General features: G+C 54.7%; 1 protein-coding gene across 6 annotated transcripts in view; it reads left to right on the forward strand.

The window, feature by feature from the left end:
• The window catches only part of LOC100350325 (exportin-6), a 122,698-nt gene extending 105,843 nt beyond the window's left edge, over positions 1-16,855 (forward strand). For 4 of the 6 annotated variants that reach the window (XM_008257959.5, XM_017342571.4, XM_089321220.1 and 1 more), the window contains 10 exons: positions 87-231; positions 1,864-2,010; positions 2,792-2,981; positions 7,789-7,944; positions 8,977-9,091; positions 9,231-9,402; positions 11,256-11,417; positions 13,438-13,536; positions 13,643-13,873; positions 16,240-16,855. In XM_008257959.5, the coding sequence (XP_008256181.3) occupies positions 87-231; positions 1,864-2,010; positions 2,792-2,981; positions 7,789-7,944; positions 8,977-9,091; positions 9,231-9,402; positions 11,256-11,417; positions 13,438-13,536; positions 13,643-13,873; positions 16,240-16,341 (1,519 nt within the window). In that variant the 3' untranslated portion in view covers positions 16,342-16,855. Of the gene's footprint in view, positions 1-86; positions 232-1,863; positions 2,011-2,791; positions 2,982-3,749; positions 3,967-7,788; positions 7,945-8,976; positions 9,092-9,230; positions 9,403-11,255; positions 11,418-13,437; positions 13,537-13,642; positions 13,874-16,239 lie in introns of those variants that run through there. The other 2 variants (XM_017342572.4, XM_089321219.1) reach the window with 2 other exon arrangements.
• The last annotated feature ends 296 nt before the right edge of the window (positions 16,856-17,151 follow it).

The raw sequence follows: 17,151 nt of genomic DNA on the forward strand, positions 1-17,151 counted from the left end.
GGGGCCTGGGCCAGCACACGCCGTGGATGGGATTCTTACATCCTAGGGGAATGAAAGTCACCTGAGCTGTCTCGTTCCTCTCGCAGGCACGCCCAGTCCCTGGCCGCCCTCCAGGCCTACTCCCACTGGCTGGCACAGTACTGCAGCGAAGCTCATCGGCAGAACACACAGCAGTTTGTGACGCTCATCTCCACCACCATGGATGCGATCACACCTCTGATCAGCACCAAGGTCCTGAAACCTCCACGGCCACGCCAGGGCCTCTGTCCGTCCTTCTGTCCATCTGCCTGTTTACCGTGAAATCAGAATTAGTTGGATCGCAGCTCTTGCCATTCTGATGCAATGTGTCTCCTTGCCTGTTCCTTTTTAGTTGTAGTTGACACGCAAAAGGGCTTTCAAAAAGCTCCTAAAAAATGAAATTCAAAGGTAGTGCAAATTTCCCAGGAATGTTCCGAAGCCCCTGTACGTTCTAATACAGCTTTATTTTTTAGGTCTGCGAGTCTCACACGATTTCGTGCTCGTTGTAAAAAAGTAAAGTCGTATTCACATTTACAGACTCAAGAGTTTGTGGTACTCTGTAATCTTCCCCTCCAAAGCATTTTCCTTTCCAAGGCAGGCACAAGCAGCATTGGTTGTATATCTTTGTAGACTTCTCTGGGCTTTTACCCAGAAGGAAAAGCTCACAGATAGCCAGTGGTGCGGCTGTGTTTGCCTCACGGTGCTCCTGGGTCTCCTGTGTGTATGCAGAACACCTCCGGTCTCTCCCGTTGCCCAGGGCTGTTCTCTGGGGGGATGTATGTGATTTTCCTGGTTTTGGAAGTGAGCTCCCTTTCTGTCCGTGTTTCTCCTGTGCCGCTGGGGCTGTGAGATGGATTCCTGCTGGCGGAAGCTTCTGTCCTGTAGTTCGCCAGAGTCTAATGCGCTGTCCTCCAGGAAGACTGCCACTTGCAGTGTGCCCGTTTTCTGCAGCCCATGAGTGTAGAAGTTTGTTTCATTTTGTTGTCTTACAGTTTCAACCATGCATAACATGTTGTACCACTTTTAGCACTGTATTGTTTTAGTAAGAACAATGTTTTATTTTTCATAAATATATGTTGTGTTTTAATTGTGATTTGTAAGAGTTAACAGCACACTCAGTAACCTACCAGGCCACCCCTGGACCCCAGGCTGCCGCTGTTGAAAACAGTTCCAGAGTGCACGCATTCACGAATGCTGCCTTAGCCTGTTAAGTGTTCTCCTTTGATAAATGGAGATCCTGGATTGAGACTGGGGGATCTTTTGTGGATCTAGGGAATTGTCATAATATTTTTTTCCTGAACAGCTCTACCTGTCCTGATCCTGTGGTATGCTGTTTTCATCATGCTCGTGCCAGTCTTAGAAAATGCTTTCCCTTGTGCTGATTTCAAAGTGACTGTGGTGTGTGTCCCCAGCCGTTCATAGGCATTTGAGCAGAAAGGAACAGGAGAAACCAGCATGGCTGACACAGTGCAGATGGTGGGACTGAGGCAGATGGCTGGGCGTGAGGAGTGCAAGGCGGGGGGGTCCCAGGCTGTTGGAAGGGGGCCCTTGGTGATGTGCCGAGGAGTTGTGTGGGAACGTGTGACTGAGGGGCTGCCAGATTGCTGAGCTTAGGGTGACAGAGTTCAGAGTCGCAGAGACGGTAAAGGAGCTGGAGGAAGGGACCCTGGCTCGGGGCAGGAGCTTCAGGCCTGAAGTCATCCCAGGAATCATCACTGAGTCTGGCCTGGGTGAAATGATTGGCAGCTGGGAGCCAGGTTCAGCTCATGGCTGCCTCAGTGTAGTTCTGCCAGTCCCTGTCTCCCAAGGGTGGGGCTGAGCTGACACGCCCTCTTCCCTTTCCAGGTCCAGGACAAGTTGCTGCTGTCTGCGTGCCACCTACTGGTCTCACTGGCCACCACTGTGCGGCCTGTCTTTCTGATCAGCATCCCTGCAGTGCAGAAAGTGTTCAACAGAATCACCGATGCCTCTGCCCAGCGGCTGGTCGATAAGGTGAGGTCCGGGCTCCCCAGCTGCAGGAAAGCAGAGGAAGAAGAGTGTGGCCTCTTTGCACTCAGCGGGCAGCTTGTGCCCACACAGAGTTCTTACCTGGGCGGCACTGGCAGGTGGTCCTCAGAGATCCTCGCAGCGCCCTTTCCAGTGTAGTCAGGGTGCGGGCCTGTAGCGGGTGAGAAGGCGCCTCTTGACAGGCAGACGGCTTTCGCTGCCTCGACACCTGGTAATTTGCTCTGTGGTCTGAGGGTTCTCTATGGTTTTTTGGTCCAAACCAGTCTAGGTTTTGTTTGTTGTTCCTGTGTGTGTGGTTTTTGAAAAGCTTCAGGCAGTGTCTTAGACCCCTTCTAGGAGGTTCAGGTTCAAATGAACAGAGAGGAGTGGAATAGGAGGGGAGCGCCGGGGTGGGAGCCCTTTGCTTCCCTTGCATTGCGGCTCTGTGGGTGGGGAGAGACGCCAGCCGGCTCTGCTCTCAGCAGCTTCTGAGAGTGTGGGCAACCAGCCGCTGAGGGGCTGCTCCCCTGTAGAGCTTCCAGTGCCAGATGAGACGGGAAGGAAGAGGGCCAGGACTGACTGTTGAGCCTGGCACTGGGGTGCGCTAGTCCCAGACTTGGTCTTACTGCTGCATTTCTCTGTCCTCACCGGCTTGCCTTAGAGTTGGACCACAGAGCTGCCGGAGTCCCCGGCTGGGGCTCTGGGTGCACAGTGTGCAGTGGGCACCAGTGGCCGGGCTTGCTGTTGCTCTTTGACCTCCGATGGATGCCTTTGGGGTCTCTTTTAGGCGCAGGTGTTGGTGTGCCGAGCCCTCTCTAACATCTTACTGCTTCCGTGGCCGAACCTTCCAGAGAATGAGCAGCAGTGGCCTGTGCGCTCCATCAACCATGCCAGCCTCATCTCCGCGCTCTCCCGGGACTATCGCGACCTGAAACCCAGTGCCATCACCCTGCAGAGAAAGGTGCCACTGGATGACAGTAAGTGACCCAAGGACATTGGTAGGGCAGGATTGTTCTTGTGGCACATGAGATTTGCACCAGAGGCTCCTGATGTGAAGTCCTTTGTCCATTGTCACCAGGTAGAAATCGGTGAACTTGTCAGCTGGATCCACTTCTGAGTGCAGGTTGCCTCTTGTCTGGCATAAGTGTACAACATGCCAGAGACCTAAGACAGACGTTTGTGGATGTCACTGTTGATGGTGCCTTCCCATCGATAAGATACAGCCATGGTGACTGTTGATTCATTTCTGATACTTGTAAAAACAAACAAAGCAATTCACCTCTACATACTGGGAAAAAGAATTTATTACTGACTTTCAAGATTGGCTGTGATCTTTTTCCAAATAAAATAATTCAGAGGTTTTGAAAGCGCCTGGGATCTTTACACACAGCACCTGAAGTTTGATTGTTTATATTAAAGAGGGGGGAAAAAAGAACCAGAACTCTTGTTCAAGTATGTGGTGTCAGGTTTTCTGGAAAGTTTTCCTGAAATAGCAGACAGTAAAACATGTTTGCAAAATACAGTTTGTTTTCACAGTAAGAAAAGGTTAAAATATTTTTAGATGATGTCATTTGTAGAATGCTTCATGAATTAGTAGATATAATAAAGGATACTCTGTATTTTTAAGAACATTACTTTTATAATCAGGAAGATTAATTTTTAAATGTATCTTATGTTATATGCTTATAGTTGGATAATAGTAGCTTACCTATGTTTTTAAAGATTATCTTCTTTTTATTTGAAAGGCAGAGAGAGAGGGAGAGGGGGAAAGAGAGAGAGAAGAAACAAAGATGAGACACCTCTCCTCTGCTGGTTCACTCCCCTGGTGCCTGCAATAGCCAGGGCTGTGCCATCCCAAAGCTGGGAGCCAGGTCAGTCTGAGTCTCCCACATGTTGGTAGAGACCCAAGTACTTGAGCCATCTCTGCTGCCTCCCAGGTTGTACGTTTGCAGGAAGCTGGAATTGGGTGCAGAGGCGGGATTTGAATCCAGGCACTGTGACGTGGAATGCGGGCTTCCCAAGCTGCCTGCACCCACTACTGTACAGCGCCTGCCCCTAGCTTACCTACTGAGGTAAACCACTCTGGGCACTCAGGTCTCTCTCCATGGCTTCCACATGCCTGGGTTCATCAGCTGCAGGTTGAAAATATTTGGGAAGAATGCTGCATTTGGACTGAACATGTACAGGTTGTTTCTTGTCATGCTTCCCTAAAACGACTTAGCATCGTTAGGTGTTAAGTAATCTGGAGATGCTTCCCTGGGGCCTGTGGGTAGGGAATGGGCCTGGGTGCTCTGCAGGCACTGCACCATTCTGTGTAAGGGACCCGAGCATCCGCACATGGCTCTAGCGGGTCCTGGGACTGGTCCCCCATGGCAGATTTTCATCCACATCCAATCTCTGGCTGTGCTAGCACCCGACTTCAGACTCTGCTCTGTGATCCTGCTTTCGAGTTTTTTTCAAAAACTGAGCAATTCTTTGAATTCTCCCATCAGTTTATGAGTTAGGGACTGTTAATTGTCTTGGTTTGTACGTGAGGAAACTAAGGTATAGGAAGATTAAACAGTGTGGGCGTTACCTGTGCAGCTGTTGTGGAGTCATGCTTTACAAAGCTGAAGGCTCTCCTTTTCTCACTTTACCGTGCTTGCTAATTATTTCAGTCAGCATAGGCTAGGGTGAGCTCTGTGGTCACAAGCAACCCAACAGCTTAGTGGCTTTAGTGCAAGAAAACATTTCTTTTTTTTTAAAGATTCATTTATTTACTTGAAAGTCAGAGTTACACAGAGAGAGGAGGGGATGGGGAGACAGAGAGAGAGAGGTCTTCCATCCACTGGTTCACTCCCCAATTGGCTGCAATGATAGAGCTGCGCTGCACCGAAGCCAGGAACTTCTTCAGGGTCTCCCTCGCGTATGCAGGGGCCCAAGGATTTGGGCCATCTTTTACTGCTTTCCCAGGCCACATCAGAGAGCTGGATTGGAAGTGGAGCAGCCAGGAGTCGAACTGGCGCCCATATGGATGCTGGCACTACAGGTGACAGCTTTACCTGCTATGCCACAGCGCCGGCCCCAAGACAACATTTCTATACATCGAACTTGGGGCTTAAGGATCCAGCTTGGTGAAGGGCCCATTTCAATATGTGCTTATGCTGGGGAGGGACGTGAGCAGTGGTTCTTACAGCTCATTGTCCAGAGCAAGCCTTAGGACCTTTCAGAGGGTTGGAAGGTGTCATGTCAGCTGAGTGACAGTGATGGTTTGCTGGGTGAATGTAGCTAAGAGCATGGTTAACATCTGTTGAATGGGTTGAAAACTTTGTGTACATTATTTCATTTGGTCTTCCCTGTGATCCTGTGAGACATATCTTAGAATAGCTTTATAATTAGAAGTAGCTTCACACTTATGTAATAGTTGGAAAAGTAAGGTGAATGGCTTCGTCTGTTCAGTCTGGGTGTTCTGTGTATCTTTCACCCAGCTTTTACCAGGTGTTGTTTTGCCACGGTGGTGCTTTCTTCCTACTAGCACACACCTTTTTAGAGATGGACAGACGTCACCACTTCCGTGGTGAAAGCGTTGCCTTTCTACAGAACAAGGTGCTGTCTGCACTGTAAGCAAACACCATTAACGCAGTCTAGATGTGGGATGGTGTTGAAGTAATGGCATTTAACGTATACCCACATTAAAATTTTCTCCAGTAGTTATTACCAAAATACTCTTTTTTTTGCTTTTGAAAAACCAAGGTTGGCTGGCGCTGTGGCTTAGTAGGCTAATCCTCCGCCTTGCGGTGCCGGCACAGCGGGTTCTAGTCCCGGACGGGGCACCGGATTCTGTCCCGGTTGCCCCTCTTCCAGGCCAGCTCTCTGCTGTGGCCCAGAAGTGCAGTGGAGGATGGCCCAAGTGCTTGGGCCCTGCACCCCATGGGAGACCAGAAGAAGCACCTGGCTCCTGCCTTTGGATAGGCGCGGTGCGCCGGCCGCAGTGCACCAGCCGCGGCGGCCATTGGAGGGTAAACCAATGGCAAAGGAAGACCTTTCTCTCTGTCTCTCTCTGTCACTGTCCACTCTGCCTGTCAAAAAAAAAAAAAAAAAAGAAAAAGAAAAAGAAAAACCGAGGCTGTATTCCAGGGTCGCATCTCTAGTCTCCTTTCATGTAGGAAAGCACCCCCATCTCTTCGCTTTCATGACCATAGCATGTTTGGAGAGTCTAGGCGTGTTTCTTTCTGCACGTTCCACGGTCTGTTCTGTTTGGAGTGGTTTCCGGTGTAGTGACATGTACTTGCCGCATGATTGACAATGGTCAGTGTACCTGCTTCGGCAGTGTCTGTAAATCTGACCATTGGAGAGGTGCTCTCTCGCTGCGGCCTGGCAAGTGGAAGTTGCCTAGGCTCCTAGAGAAAGTGGCGGGCCCAGGGCTCACTGCTGGGTCTGAGGGGCTCCCTCGCCTGTCCTGTGGAGGTGGAGCCCAGTTCACTTCCCACACTCCTCTTACACAGACCCGCAGTGCTTCCCGAGATTTCTAAATAAATGTTTGTTTTTGTTTGAGTTGTCTTCGGGGGCAGAGGTCTCCCCCCCTGGAACTGTGGTTTCCTGGAGTGGTAAGAGTTCACGTGCTTGGAGTTGTTGTGGGCGGCTCCTCAGTCGGCAGTGTTCACTGCCCAGTCCCGCTGGCCGGTGTGCTGGCCCAGGCCTGCTGTGGGCCGCTGTCTTTGTCCGTCCTCGGCCTTCCAGGTGAGGTGGTGCTGTCCACGTTTTCAGAGGAGGAAACCGGCACTCAGGATCGAGCAGAGCTGGGGGCCAGACCTAAATCTCTTACCTCCTGAGCACGACTTTCTGCTCCCCCCTCCCTGCAGCTGTGTCAACCCCCACAGAGGTGGCTGGGCTCCGGGGTGTGGGGACGTTCAGAGCGTGTTGCCAGGCAGAAGCTGGCTGTCAGCCGGCTTTGGGTCAGCCTCTGGAGGTCGCCAGATTAAGCGCACCAGGCTCAGGCTGAGCCATGGGGTCCCCTGGGGAGGCTGGTGGGAAGCTCCACTCCACGTGCGCTGGGAGCAGTGACAGCTTCCCTGTCCTGGGTCTTCTCCTCGCCAGGCACGTTGTTTACCTTGTCCCAGCTTCGTGTCTGAGCTGCACTCCGGCAAAGGTGGGGGTGCCAGGCATCCAGACCAGCGTATGGAGCCGTCTGGGGACTGCGTGTGGCTCACAGCCAGGCATTTCTCGCTGCCCATTGCTGCCACTGCTTCAGTGTTCCCTGCATGCTGCATGGTTTCAGAAAGTGCACTCATGCACGGGGGCATTGTCAGATTGTGTCAGCCAGGATGATCCATGTCATCAGGCTGCAGGCTGCTAGGCTGAGGACTGGACAAGCTGTCTGTGTGCATGAGCACACTGGAGGAGCAGGCTGACTGCACGTGTCCATTCTTGCCTGTGGTGATTCGCTCACTGGCCCATTTGGCAGTGTGGAGTTCTGACTGAATCTCAGGCACCTGACCTGGGATCATTTTGTTTTATTTATTTATTTTTTCCTGTGGACTTGTTGCCGGTAGGTAGGGGCAAAAACCTGAGCAAGCAGGTGGGCAGCTGGAGTCCTGGCATCAGAGAAGTAAGATAAACAAGTACCTAGAGAGCAGGCTACAGAGAGAAACCCTGGCACCCCGGCCTGCAGAGGCCCTGCTCCCTTGGCCGGGCTTCCTGGTCATCTTCTGGATGCCTCTGCAAGTTCCCTCCCCTCCCCCATGCTCCCTCGCATCCTGCTTTTCTCAGCCGTGTCATAATCGGCACCCTGATCTCAATTTGCAGCCAAAGTGATCATCCACCAGACACTTAGTGTCTTAGAAGACATCGTGGAGAATATCTCTGGGGAGTCCACCAAGTCCCGCCAGATCTGCTACCAGTCGCTGCAGGAATCCGTTCAGGTCTCCCTGGCCCTCTTTCCAGCTTTTATCCATCAGTCAGGTAGGAGCTGGCCCAGAGGCCTCACTGGTGGATGGCACTCCCAAGAGCCAGAGCAGTTGGTCAGAGGGGTAGCACTCATGGCGGCTGCTCAGTGATTGGGGGAGGGGGAGCTGTGCTCAGGGTGGGTACCGTGGTGTTCGCGGGGGCAGCTGGGGCCGAGACCCCTTGGGGAAGTGAGCAGAGCCGTCAGTGTGGCCTTGGCAGTGCTGTCGTGTGGCTCAGAGTCGCTGAGGCCCCTGGCCTGGTTGGCTTTTTGAGTCTGCCTCGGCCACTCTGGAACGTGAGCAGACATGGGAGTCACAGGACCTTCCACGACAGCAGCGAGAGAATGTCTTCAGCTTAGAGCTGCTCAGCTCCTCAACAGGGCAGTTTGACTGAGATCGTGTGGCCTGTCCCACCTGGTCACGGTCACCAATGGAGGCTCACTCCTGCCCTGGGGCCATTGGCCAGCATCATGAGAGCACTTACCGTGGTCTTGTCGGGCTCCCAGGAGGGGACCAGGGGCTTCACTGTCAGCACACACTCACGGATGGCCGCTTACAAGCTCATTCTGTGCAGTTTGAGATGTGGGATTGGAATTGCACTACATGTAACCAGTGTTTTCTGCAGTTAATCCATTTAATGGAGCAGAGCTGTGCAGCTGGTGTATACTCTCATTATCCACTTTGAGCCACTTGCCCCCTGGCCCAGGCGCAGGGGCTGTGGTCATGGAGAGAAGTGGCTGAAGCCCCAGGCGTTGATCCCACTGGACAGTGGTCAGCATGTGCACAGAGTGATCAATCATGCTGGAGGCTGGCCTGTGAGGGCTTTGACTTGATCTTTGTTTCCTGTGGGGACCCGGGGAGCAGAGGTCCCATGCACCAGAGCCTTGTTCTCTGTGTGTTCTTTATCATTCCTGCTTTCTGTCGCTGGCTCTGGTGGTGCAGGAAGCCTTGGAGAGAGAGAGTGTAGATTGCGGAAGAGTCCAGCGAGCGTGGCTCTGTGTACCCCTCGGAGCCTCGCTGTGACCTCCTGCCTTGCTCTTTCCCTTAGATGTGACTGATGAGATGCTGAGCTTCTTCCTAACCCTGTTTCGAGGCCTTCGAGTCCAGATGGGCGTGCCTTTCACTGAGCAGATCATACAGACTTTCCTCAACATGTTTACCAGGTAACCACCGGCCGCTGCCTGAGGATTTTGGGTTCTAGGGAGAAGCAGTGGGGCCTGGGGCCATCGGCTGCTTTTTGTCACCCACTGGTCGGCAGGGAAGCATGGCTTTGGTGACTGTGTGCCGTCCTCTTGTCTGCAGAGAGCAGCTGGCGGAGAGCATCCTGCATGAGGGCAGCACCGGCTGCCGCGTGGTGGAGAAGTTCCTGAAGATCCTGCAGGTGGTGGTGCAGGAGCCTGGCCAGGTGTTCAAGCCCTTCCTCCCCAGCATCATTGCCCTGTGCATGGAGCAGGTGTACCCCATCATCGCGGAGGTAGGAGGGCCGGCGGTGCTGTGTGCCACCCCCGTCTCGAGATTGGGGAGTATTGAAATAGGAAAAGGCGTTGTGTTTTCAAGTCATTGTAGTATTCTTGTGAAGTAGTTTTTCCAAGAAAGATGGCATTTATTTGCCGGCGCCGTGGCTCAATAGGCTAATCCTCCACCTTGCGGCGCCAGCACACCGGGTTCTAGTCCCGGTCAGGGCGCCGGATTCTGTCCCGGTTGCCCCTCTTCCAGTCCAGCTCTCTGCTGTGGCCAGGGAGTACAGTGGAGGATGGCCCAAGTGCTTGGGCCCTGCACCCCATGGGAGACCAGGAGAAGCACCTGGCTCCTGCCTTTGGATAGGCGCGGTGCGCTGGCCACGGCGGCCATTGGAGGGTAAACCAACGGCAAAGGAAGACCTTTCTCTCTGTCTCTTTCTCTCACTGTCCACTCTGCCTGTAAAAAAAGAAAAAGAAAAAGAAAAAGAGATGGCATTTAGCTTTGTACAGTCTCTCTGTATTGATTACGTCCATTAGAGCGGTGTGGTGTGCGTGTGCCAGGTTGACCATCACAGGTTAGGTCGGTAAGATCGGTCAACACATATCACCAAGTATGCTTCCCTCATAAGAGTGTTCACGGCCTGAAGGGTGCAAGGCAGCTTCCGTGTCATGGGCAAGCTCTGTGCCCTCAGTCCCTCGGCGTGGTACCTGCCATGGTCCTACAGATGGAACTTGAGTTGTGAGAGTTAACATTTCCAACTGTCCATTCTAAGAACAAAGTAAGTTCAGTTGTTGTGTTAGTCTGCTTCTTGTTACTTTGAGATGCCTTAGAGGAGTGTCTTTGGGAAAGGAAAGGCTTATTGAGGCCATGGTTCGGGGGTTATAGTGCAGAGGGTGTACTTAGTAATCAGGTGTGTGATAGCCACTCTCAGGTGCCACAGTTAGCTCGAATCTCCTCTCTCAGTCCATCCACCATTCACACGGAGACATCGGAGTTTCAGTGGCTGCACGAGTTTAGGGCAGACCAGCCCCATAGCGGCCGCAATGGTTGCTTCGCCTCAGGAAGCACACGGGAGCCCTGTACGGCTTCCTGCCACGGAAGCCTGTGGCCTCTGGTGTCGGTTTCATTTTAATCAAAGCTGAATTAATATATCTGGACTTTATAACTTTGAGTTCTACAAAGACCTCTGGAATAATGTGAAGTGCCTGCTGCCCACTGATTTGGAGGTTTTGGGCTAAGCTGGGAAACCCTGCTGAGGCCCCCCCCCCCCCCCCCCCCCCCCCCGCTCAGAATCTCCGAGGCCAGGAAGAGCCAGCCGGGTCCAGAGAGTGATCAGCGCGGTGTGTGGCTCTCCCAGGAGGTCCTCCTGACGGCTTCTTGGTGGTTCCTGAGTGCTCTGTAAAATTCGCTGTCCTAGCTGCTTTTAAGACATCTTGTTTCTCATTAGCCTGAGAGGTTGCCTAACACCAACATGTTAGCTGGAATTGAGTTTTTGCCCTAGGAAAGTGAACGACACAACCAAGATGGGACGGTCATATTGGCATTTTTCAGAACAGAGAATCTGTGGTCCTAATTGGCCCCTCCCTTGGCTGCCTTTTTGCCTGGTGTGTAGAGCTGAATGCTTCCTTCAGAAAAAGGGCCCCTGGGCCCTGTTGGGGGTGTCTTTCTCCAGCGTGGGCCGTCTCTGCCGAGCGCTCCTGATGTGCACGGCGACACTGTGGGCTCGGGTTTTCTGCACAGGCGGTGACAAGAGTGTGTGTGGGAAGCTGGTGCCCTGCTTGCTGGCAGCAGGCATGTCTCTGGCCTCTGTCGCAGGGCCAAGATGGTGGGAAGGGAAGGGCTGAGCGTCTGTGTGTGTTTCCACAGCGGCCCTCCCCGGATGTGAAGGCTGAGCTGTTTGAGCTCCTTTTCCGGACCCTCCATCACAACTGGAGGTACTTCTTCAAGTCCACCGTGCTGGCCAGTGTGCAGCGGGGGCTAGCCGAGGAGCAGATGGAGAACGAGCCCCAGTTCAGTGCCATCATGCAGGTAAGGCAAGGGCCGAGGACAGGCGCGCCCCACTCTGGGTCCGTTGGCCCGCCTGTTCCTTGGCTGACTTCCTGGCGCGTGGTCTCACCTCCTCCCACCTGGCCATTGCAGCATGTCCTGTCTTTGAAGCCCAGCCCAGCTTCTCACTATGTAGGGAGCCTCTGTCTCTTCTGTAAACAGGGCTGATCCTGCCTGCTTGGGGGGGGGGGGGTGCTAAATAAGATCACATTTACAAAGTGTGTGGTGCTTACAGGTGTTTGACAAGTGTCACTTCCTTACTGCCTGTCTCCTGCCCCCCTGCACCCACCCCCGGCACTAACTCACACTGAGGGGGTGGGGGGCGGCCATCAGCAGAGGTGCTGCCCTGGGAGCGAGCAGTGGTGATGGTTCCATCCGGTAGAAAAGTGAGCTGTGTGGGTCCCGTGCTCCTGGCAGTGGTGGCCCCTGTGGGCAGCGCTGGGCTTCTGGGAGCTGCTGTCAGATGCTCCCTACCTTTTGCACTCAGCTGTCAGGTTTTTGTATTGTTTTTTAAAGACTGATTTTAAAGAAGATTTTATTTGTTTATCTGAAAGGCAGTTAGAAGGAGACAGAGAGGGTGCGGTCTGCCATCCACTGGTCTGCACCCCAAATGGCTGTAATGATTGGGGCTGGGCCAGGCCAAAGCCAGGAGCCAGAAACTCCATCTGGGTCTCTCACATGGGTGTAGGAGCCCAAGCACTTGGGCCATCATCCCCTGCCTTCCCAGGTGCATTAGCAGGGAGCTGGACTGGAAGTGGAGCAGCCAGGACTCAAACAGGTGCTCATATGGGATGCTGGCGTTGTGGGCAGCAGTTTACCCTGCCGGGGCCCAGGCTTCTGTATTCTGAGACCCAGACTAACGGGGGCTTGTCTTTGTTTTTTCACTGTGCTTTTCCTCATGGGGAAGCCAGAGGAATTCCTACCCCTCCTCCCTTCAGCCAACACACACCATGCGTGTGGGCATGCATGTACAGTGTGCACACACACATACAACACACATGTGGGAATTCCTGCCTGGAGAGCTTGGGTTGGAGTAGGCAGGTACTTGTTCCCCACCCCCTCCCTCTCCAGCACTGCCCTGGCTCAGGGCTGCTCACAGCGTCACAGTTTGGCAGTTGCTTATGTGTAGCTATGGTTTGGTGGGCAGCTCTACTTCTGAGTATTTTACCCGAGATGAACGCAGACAAACATTAATACAACCTGAACACAGGTGTTTATAAAGGCTTGTTTCCTGATTGCCCCAAACTGGGAAAGTGCAGATGCCCATCTGCTGGTGAATGGATGTACATACGGGCACATCCGTGTTATGTACTAACTCAGCCATGGGAAAAAACACATGGCTGGTACGGATAACACCAAAGATGGATTTCAGATCTTCCACCCCATGTGAAAGCAGCAGGTTCCCAAAGACAGGGACTCAGAGCTTTGTAGAGGGGGGGGGTGAGATGTGGCAGAAAGAAGAAGCAGGACCCAGTGGGGAAGACTCAGGCTGAGCCTTGTGAGGAGCACTCCTCAGGTCTGACCGAAGGTCGGGAGGCCTGGGGCAGCACGTGCGCTCGCCGTGGCCCTCCACATAAGGGCAGGCTTGTGCTTAGGGTCGAGGGCCTGGAAAGACTTGGTCTGAGGGGCTTAAGTTTTATGTATTTATTTGAAAGGCAGGATTAGAGGCAGAGGCAGAGAGAGAGAAAGAGAGGTCTTCCATCTGCTGGTTCCCTCCCCAGTTGGCCACAATGGCTGGAGCTGCACTGATCTGCAGGCAGGAGCCAGGAGCTACTTCCAGGTCTCCTATGTGCATGCAGGGGCCCAGGGACTTGGGCCATCTTCTGCTGCTTTCCTAGGCCATAGCAGAGACCTGGATCGGAAGTGGAGCAGCCGGGATTTGAACCGGCGCCCATATGGGATGCTGGCACTGCAGGCGGCGGCTTTACCCACTACACCACAGCTCCGGCCCCAGTCTGAGGGGTTTAAATGCTGCTTATAAAATGGTGGGCTTATTTCCTAGGCTTTTGGACAGTCCTTTCTCCAGCCTGACATCCACCTTTTCAAGCAAAATCTCTTCTACTTGGAGACTCTCAATGCCAAGCAGAAGTTGTACCACAAGGTAAATGCTGTGTCTCCTTCTTGAGCCATGGACCAGGTCCCAGCCCCTCGGGTCGGGCACTAGGACCTGCCATGGCCCCCACTCACTGGTCTCTCTTGGCCCTCAGAAGATCTTCCGGACCACCATGCTGTTCCAGTTCGTGAACGTGCTGCTCCAGGTCCTCGTTCACAAGTCCCATGACCTCCTGCAGGAGGAGATTGGCATTGCCATTTACAACATGGCCTCTGTGGACTTCGACGGCTTCTTTGCAGCCTTCCTGCCAGAGTTCCTGACTGGCTGTGATGGTGTGGATGCCAACCAGAAAAACGTGTTGGGGAGGAATTTCAAGATGGATCGGGTGAGGCGAGAGGGCTGAGAGCAGGGCCAGTGTGGGCCGGGGGCGGGGGAGGCCTCGTCAGGGCCTGGGCCTGGTTGTGCCCACCCTGGAGGTTGGCTGCAGTTTGTCCAGTGGATGCCCCGGGGCTGGGCTGCCTTTCGGTGGAGGGGCACGCACTCTTCTCCAGTCTCGGCTTCTGCATTGTCGTCTCAGCCACGTGTGCCCACCTCCTGGGCCTAGCACTCAGCTCCTTTGTCCTGACCTGTGCTTTCACCATGCCCTCATCTCCTCATGGGGAGGCGCTCCTCCGAGCCAGCACTGGTGTGGTAGAAGCTGCGCCAGGTACTCTTGCCCAAACTTGCAGACAGGCAGAGAAGATTGGTGCCCGGCAGTTGTGCCCGTGGGGCCGGGGTTAGAGCTGGGGCTGACCTGCGGCTGCCAGTCCTGGGAGCGGCCCTCACAGCACGCACCTGGGCCGTCTCCACCTGACAGCAAGCATCGCTGGTGATGCGTGCTGTGCCGCTGCACGGTGCCCGGCATCTGCTGTGGCCTCCTTCCTGGGCGCTGCTTCCTCCTCCTGCCGCAGGTGCCCCAGTCTCTGGGCCCAGCAGGCTGCTTGGGGAGCTTCCCCTGTGGAGTAAGCAATGTTCCTCTTTATCTGCCTGATCCTGGGTCAGGTCAGGGGAGGTCCTGATGGCATGTTCGTGCCTCCGCGTCAGCGTGGGGAGCCGCAGCTGCTCCAGGGGAGCAGCCGTAACGACTCTGCTTTCTGATGTGTGGCGGGGCGGTTTCTTCTCACATCCGACTTACTTTTGTCTCGGATCGGCTTTTACCTGGGTCTGTCTGGTCCTCTCCTGAGCTTCTGGAAGTTCACTTCAGCTACTTGGGTATTTTTCCTTCCTTATATATTTTTTAAAGATTATCAATTTATTTAATTTATTTAAAAGGCGAGTGACAGAGTTTGCTGGTTCACTTTCCAGATGGCCACAACAGCCAAGTCTGAGGCAGGCGAAAGCCAGGAACCAGGAACTCCATCTGGGTCTTCACAGGGACCCAAGTGTTAGGCCACCTTCTGCTGCATCCCCACGTGCATTAGCAGGGAGCTGGGTCAGAAATGGAGCAGCCGGGACTCAAATCAGTGTTCCCATATGGGAGGCCAGCATTGCAAGCTGTGGTTTAACCCGCTGTGCCACAACCCTGCCCCGCCTCCCTTTCATCAGAGGCCGGATTCTGTATTACTGAGCAGTTTCTAATGACATGAATTTCAGTCAACTTGTTGATTTTAAAGCAGCTTACACATTGGAAGCACTTGGGTGTGTATGAAGAAATAGGGAAGCACACTCAGGTTCCACTCTGGAACTTCTGATTTGCTGTTTGAAAGGCAACCCCCATGGCGCTGGTTCTAGTCCCGGCTGCTCCACTTCTGATCCAGCTCTCTGCTATGGTCTTGGAAAGCAGAAGATGGCCCAAGTCTTGGGTCCCTGCACCCACGTGGGAGACCCGGAAGAAGCTCCCAGTTCCTGGTTTCGGGTTTGCCCAACTCCAGCCATTGTGGCCTTTTGGGGAGTAAACCAGCGAATGGAAGCTCGCTCTCTCCCTCTCAGATAAAAAGGCATTGCCCCTTCTGTTTGTGAATTCACTGTGAGTTTGAAGCCGCTGCCTGGAGTCTGGGTCCACAAGCTCCTGCCTTCACCCAGTCTTGCTGGGAAGATGGGCTCGCAGCGCCCTCTGTAGGCCACACTGTGCCCAGCTCGCTATGTACTCTGGCTTGGGCAAGCTGCGTTCCCAGATGACTCAGGCTAGGTGGTTGGCAGTTACAAAGCCAGGAAGCAGGATTCAGACTGAGTGTGGTAGCTGCAGAGCCTGCAGCGTGAGCCTGCTGGGGCCTGGGAAGAGGCGTGAGCAGCCGTCCTGCAGGCAGCTTGTGGTGGGGTCAGGAGGGCCTGGCATGCCTTCGGCTGCTTCTGAGCCTGGGCGCGTCCCGGGGTCACAGGCAGATGGCACCTGGACATGGGCCTTGTGTGCGTGCTGAGCACGTGCTTCGCTGCTGGCCTGCAGCCGTGCAGGAGGCGTCAGGTGATCCCGCATGGCAGGGGGCGGCCTGGGCGGTGCGCTCCGGAGTTTCAGGTTCACACTGTGGGGGCTTCCATGTGGATGTGTCCCCATCCCCGTGCACTGGCTCACTCGGGAGGATTGGGGCTGCCTGCAGGCCTGTGGGGGGGCTCAGGAGCAGGCCGTCCCTGGTGCGGCCCCTTCCTTCCCTGTCCTGCAGGGCCCTGCACCTCTCCGGTGGGGGTCCGGGTGTGGAAGCAGCTGGCGCGGTGTGGTGGGGGGTGAACTGGGGTGTGGGAGGGCGTCTGAGCCACAGCGGTGCCCCTGCCTTCCAGGACCTGCCCTCGTTCACCCAGAACGTGCACAGGCTGGTCAACGACCTGCGCTACTACCGACTCTGCAACCACAGCCTGCCCCCCGGCACCGTGAAGCTCTAGGCCCAGCCCCGCGCGCCGCCTGCACCACCGCCACCTCCACCCTCACCACAGGGAGTGCCCAGACAAGCCTCAGCGCCCTGCTGTTCTCACGCCAGAGCAGTGTGGCCTGCGCCCGTCCCTCGGCTCCCCTCTGCCGGGGCCCTTGGAGCATGGGCTGGAGTTCCCAGGGTGCTTGGAAGAGGCGGAGGGTCATGTGGCGGGTGCCTGGGAGGCACCGGGATCCCCTGGGGGTCCGTGCAGAGGGTGCACTTAGCAGTCAGGAGCAGAACTGCCAAGGACAGCCGAGGACAGTGCCGCCTTCTCACCATTCCACCCCCCAGCCCGGGAGAGACGCCATGGGCCCTGCTGTGGGACTCCTCTGCCAGCCCCTCCCCCGATTGCCTTGAAATCTCGGCTCTTTGTCAGAGATTCACAGAGACTCGTGTTTTTGTTCTTGTTTTCTCAGCATTCCATTGTGATACTAAGAGACTAAGAGGCTTAATGAGAAATAAAAGGCTTATGTTGTTGTTATAAACACTGGTGCGGGGCTTCTTTCCACTCAGGCCTCTGCCTGGCCAGCATCCTGCCAGGGGAGCAGGGTGGCGAGGCTTGAGGCCTCCACGGCGGGCCACTCGGAGCCACGGGCAGACCAGGACCCCAGTTCTAGTGAGGGCAGGAGTAGCCTGGACAGCCAGCCCATGGAGGAGGTAGCACTGGCATCCAGACCTGCTCCTTCCCTTCCCAGGATGCCTGGCCAGAGCTGAGGGCTCCGCGCGCAGAGGCAGGGAGGGGAGGCCTCTTGATGGAGCACCCAGGGGTAGAGGGTGGAGT

The sequence above is a fragment of the Oryctolagus cuniculus genome, chromosome 19 (genome assembly GCF_051225735.1).
Source record: "Oryctolagus cuniculus isolate XC-2025 breed Fujian yellow rabbit chromosome 19, ASM5122573v1, whole genome shotgun sequence".
In the NCBI taxonomy this organism is placed as follows: Eukaryota; Metazoa; Chordata; class Mammalia; order Lagomorpha; family Leporidae; genus Oryctolagus; species Oryctolagus cuniculus.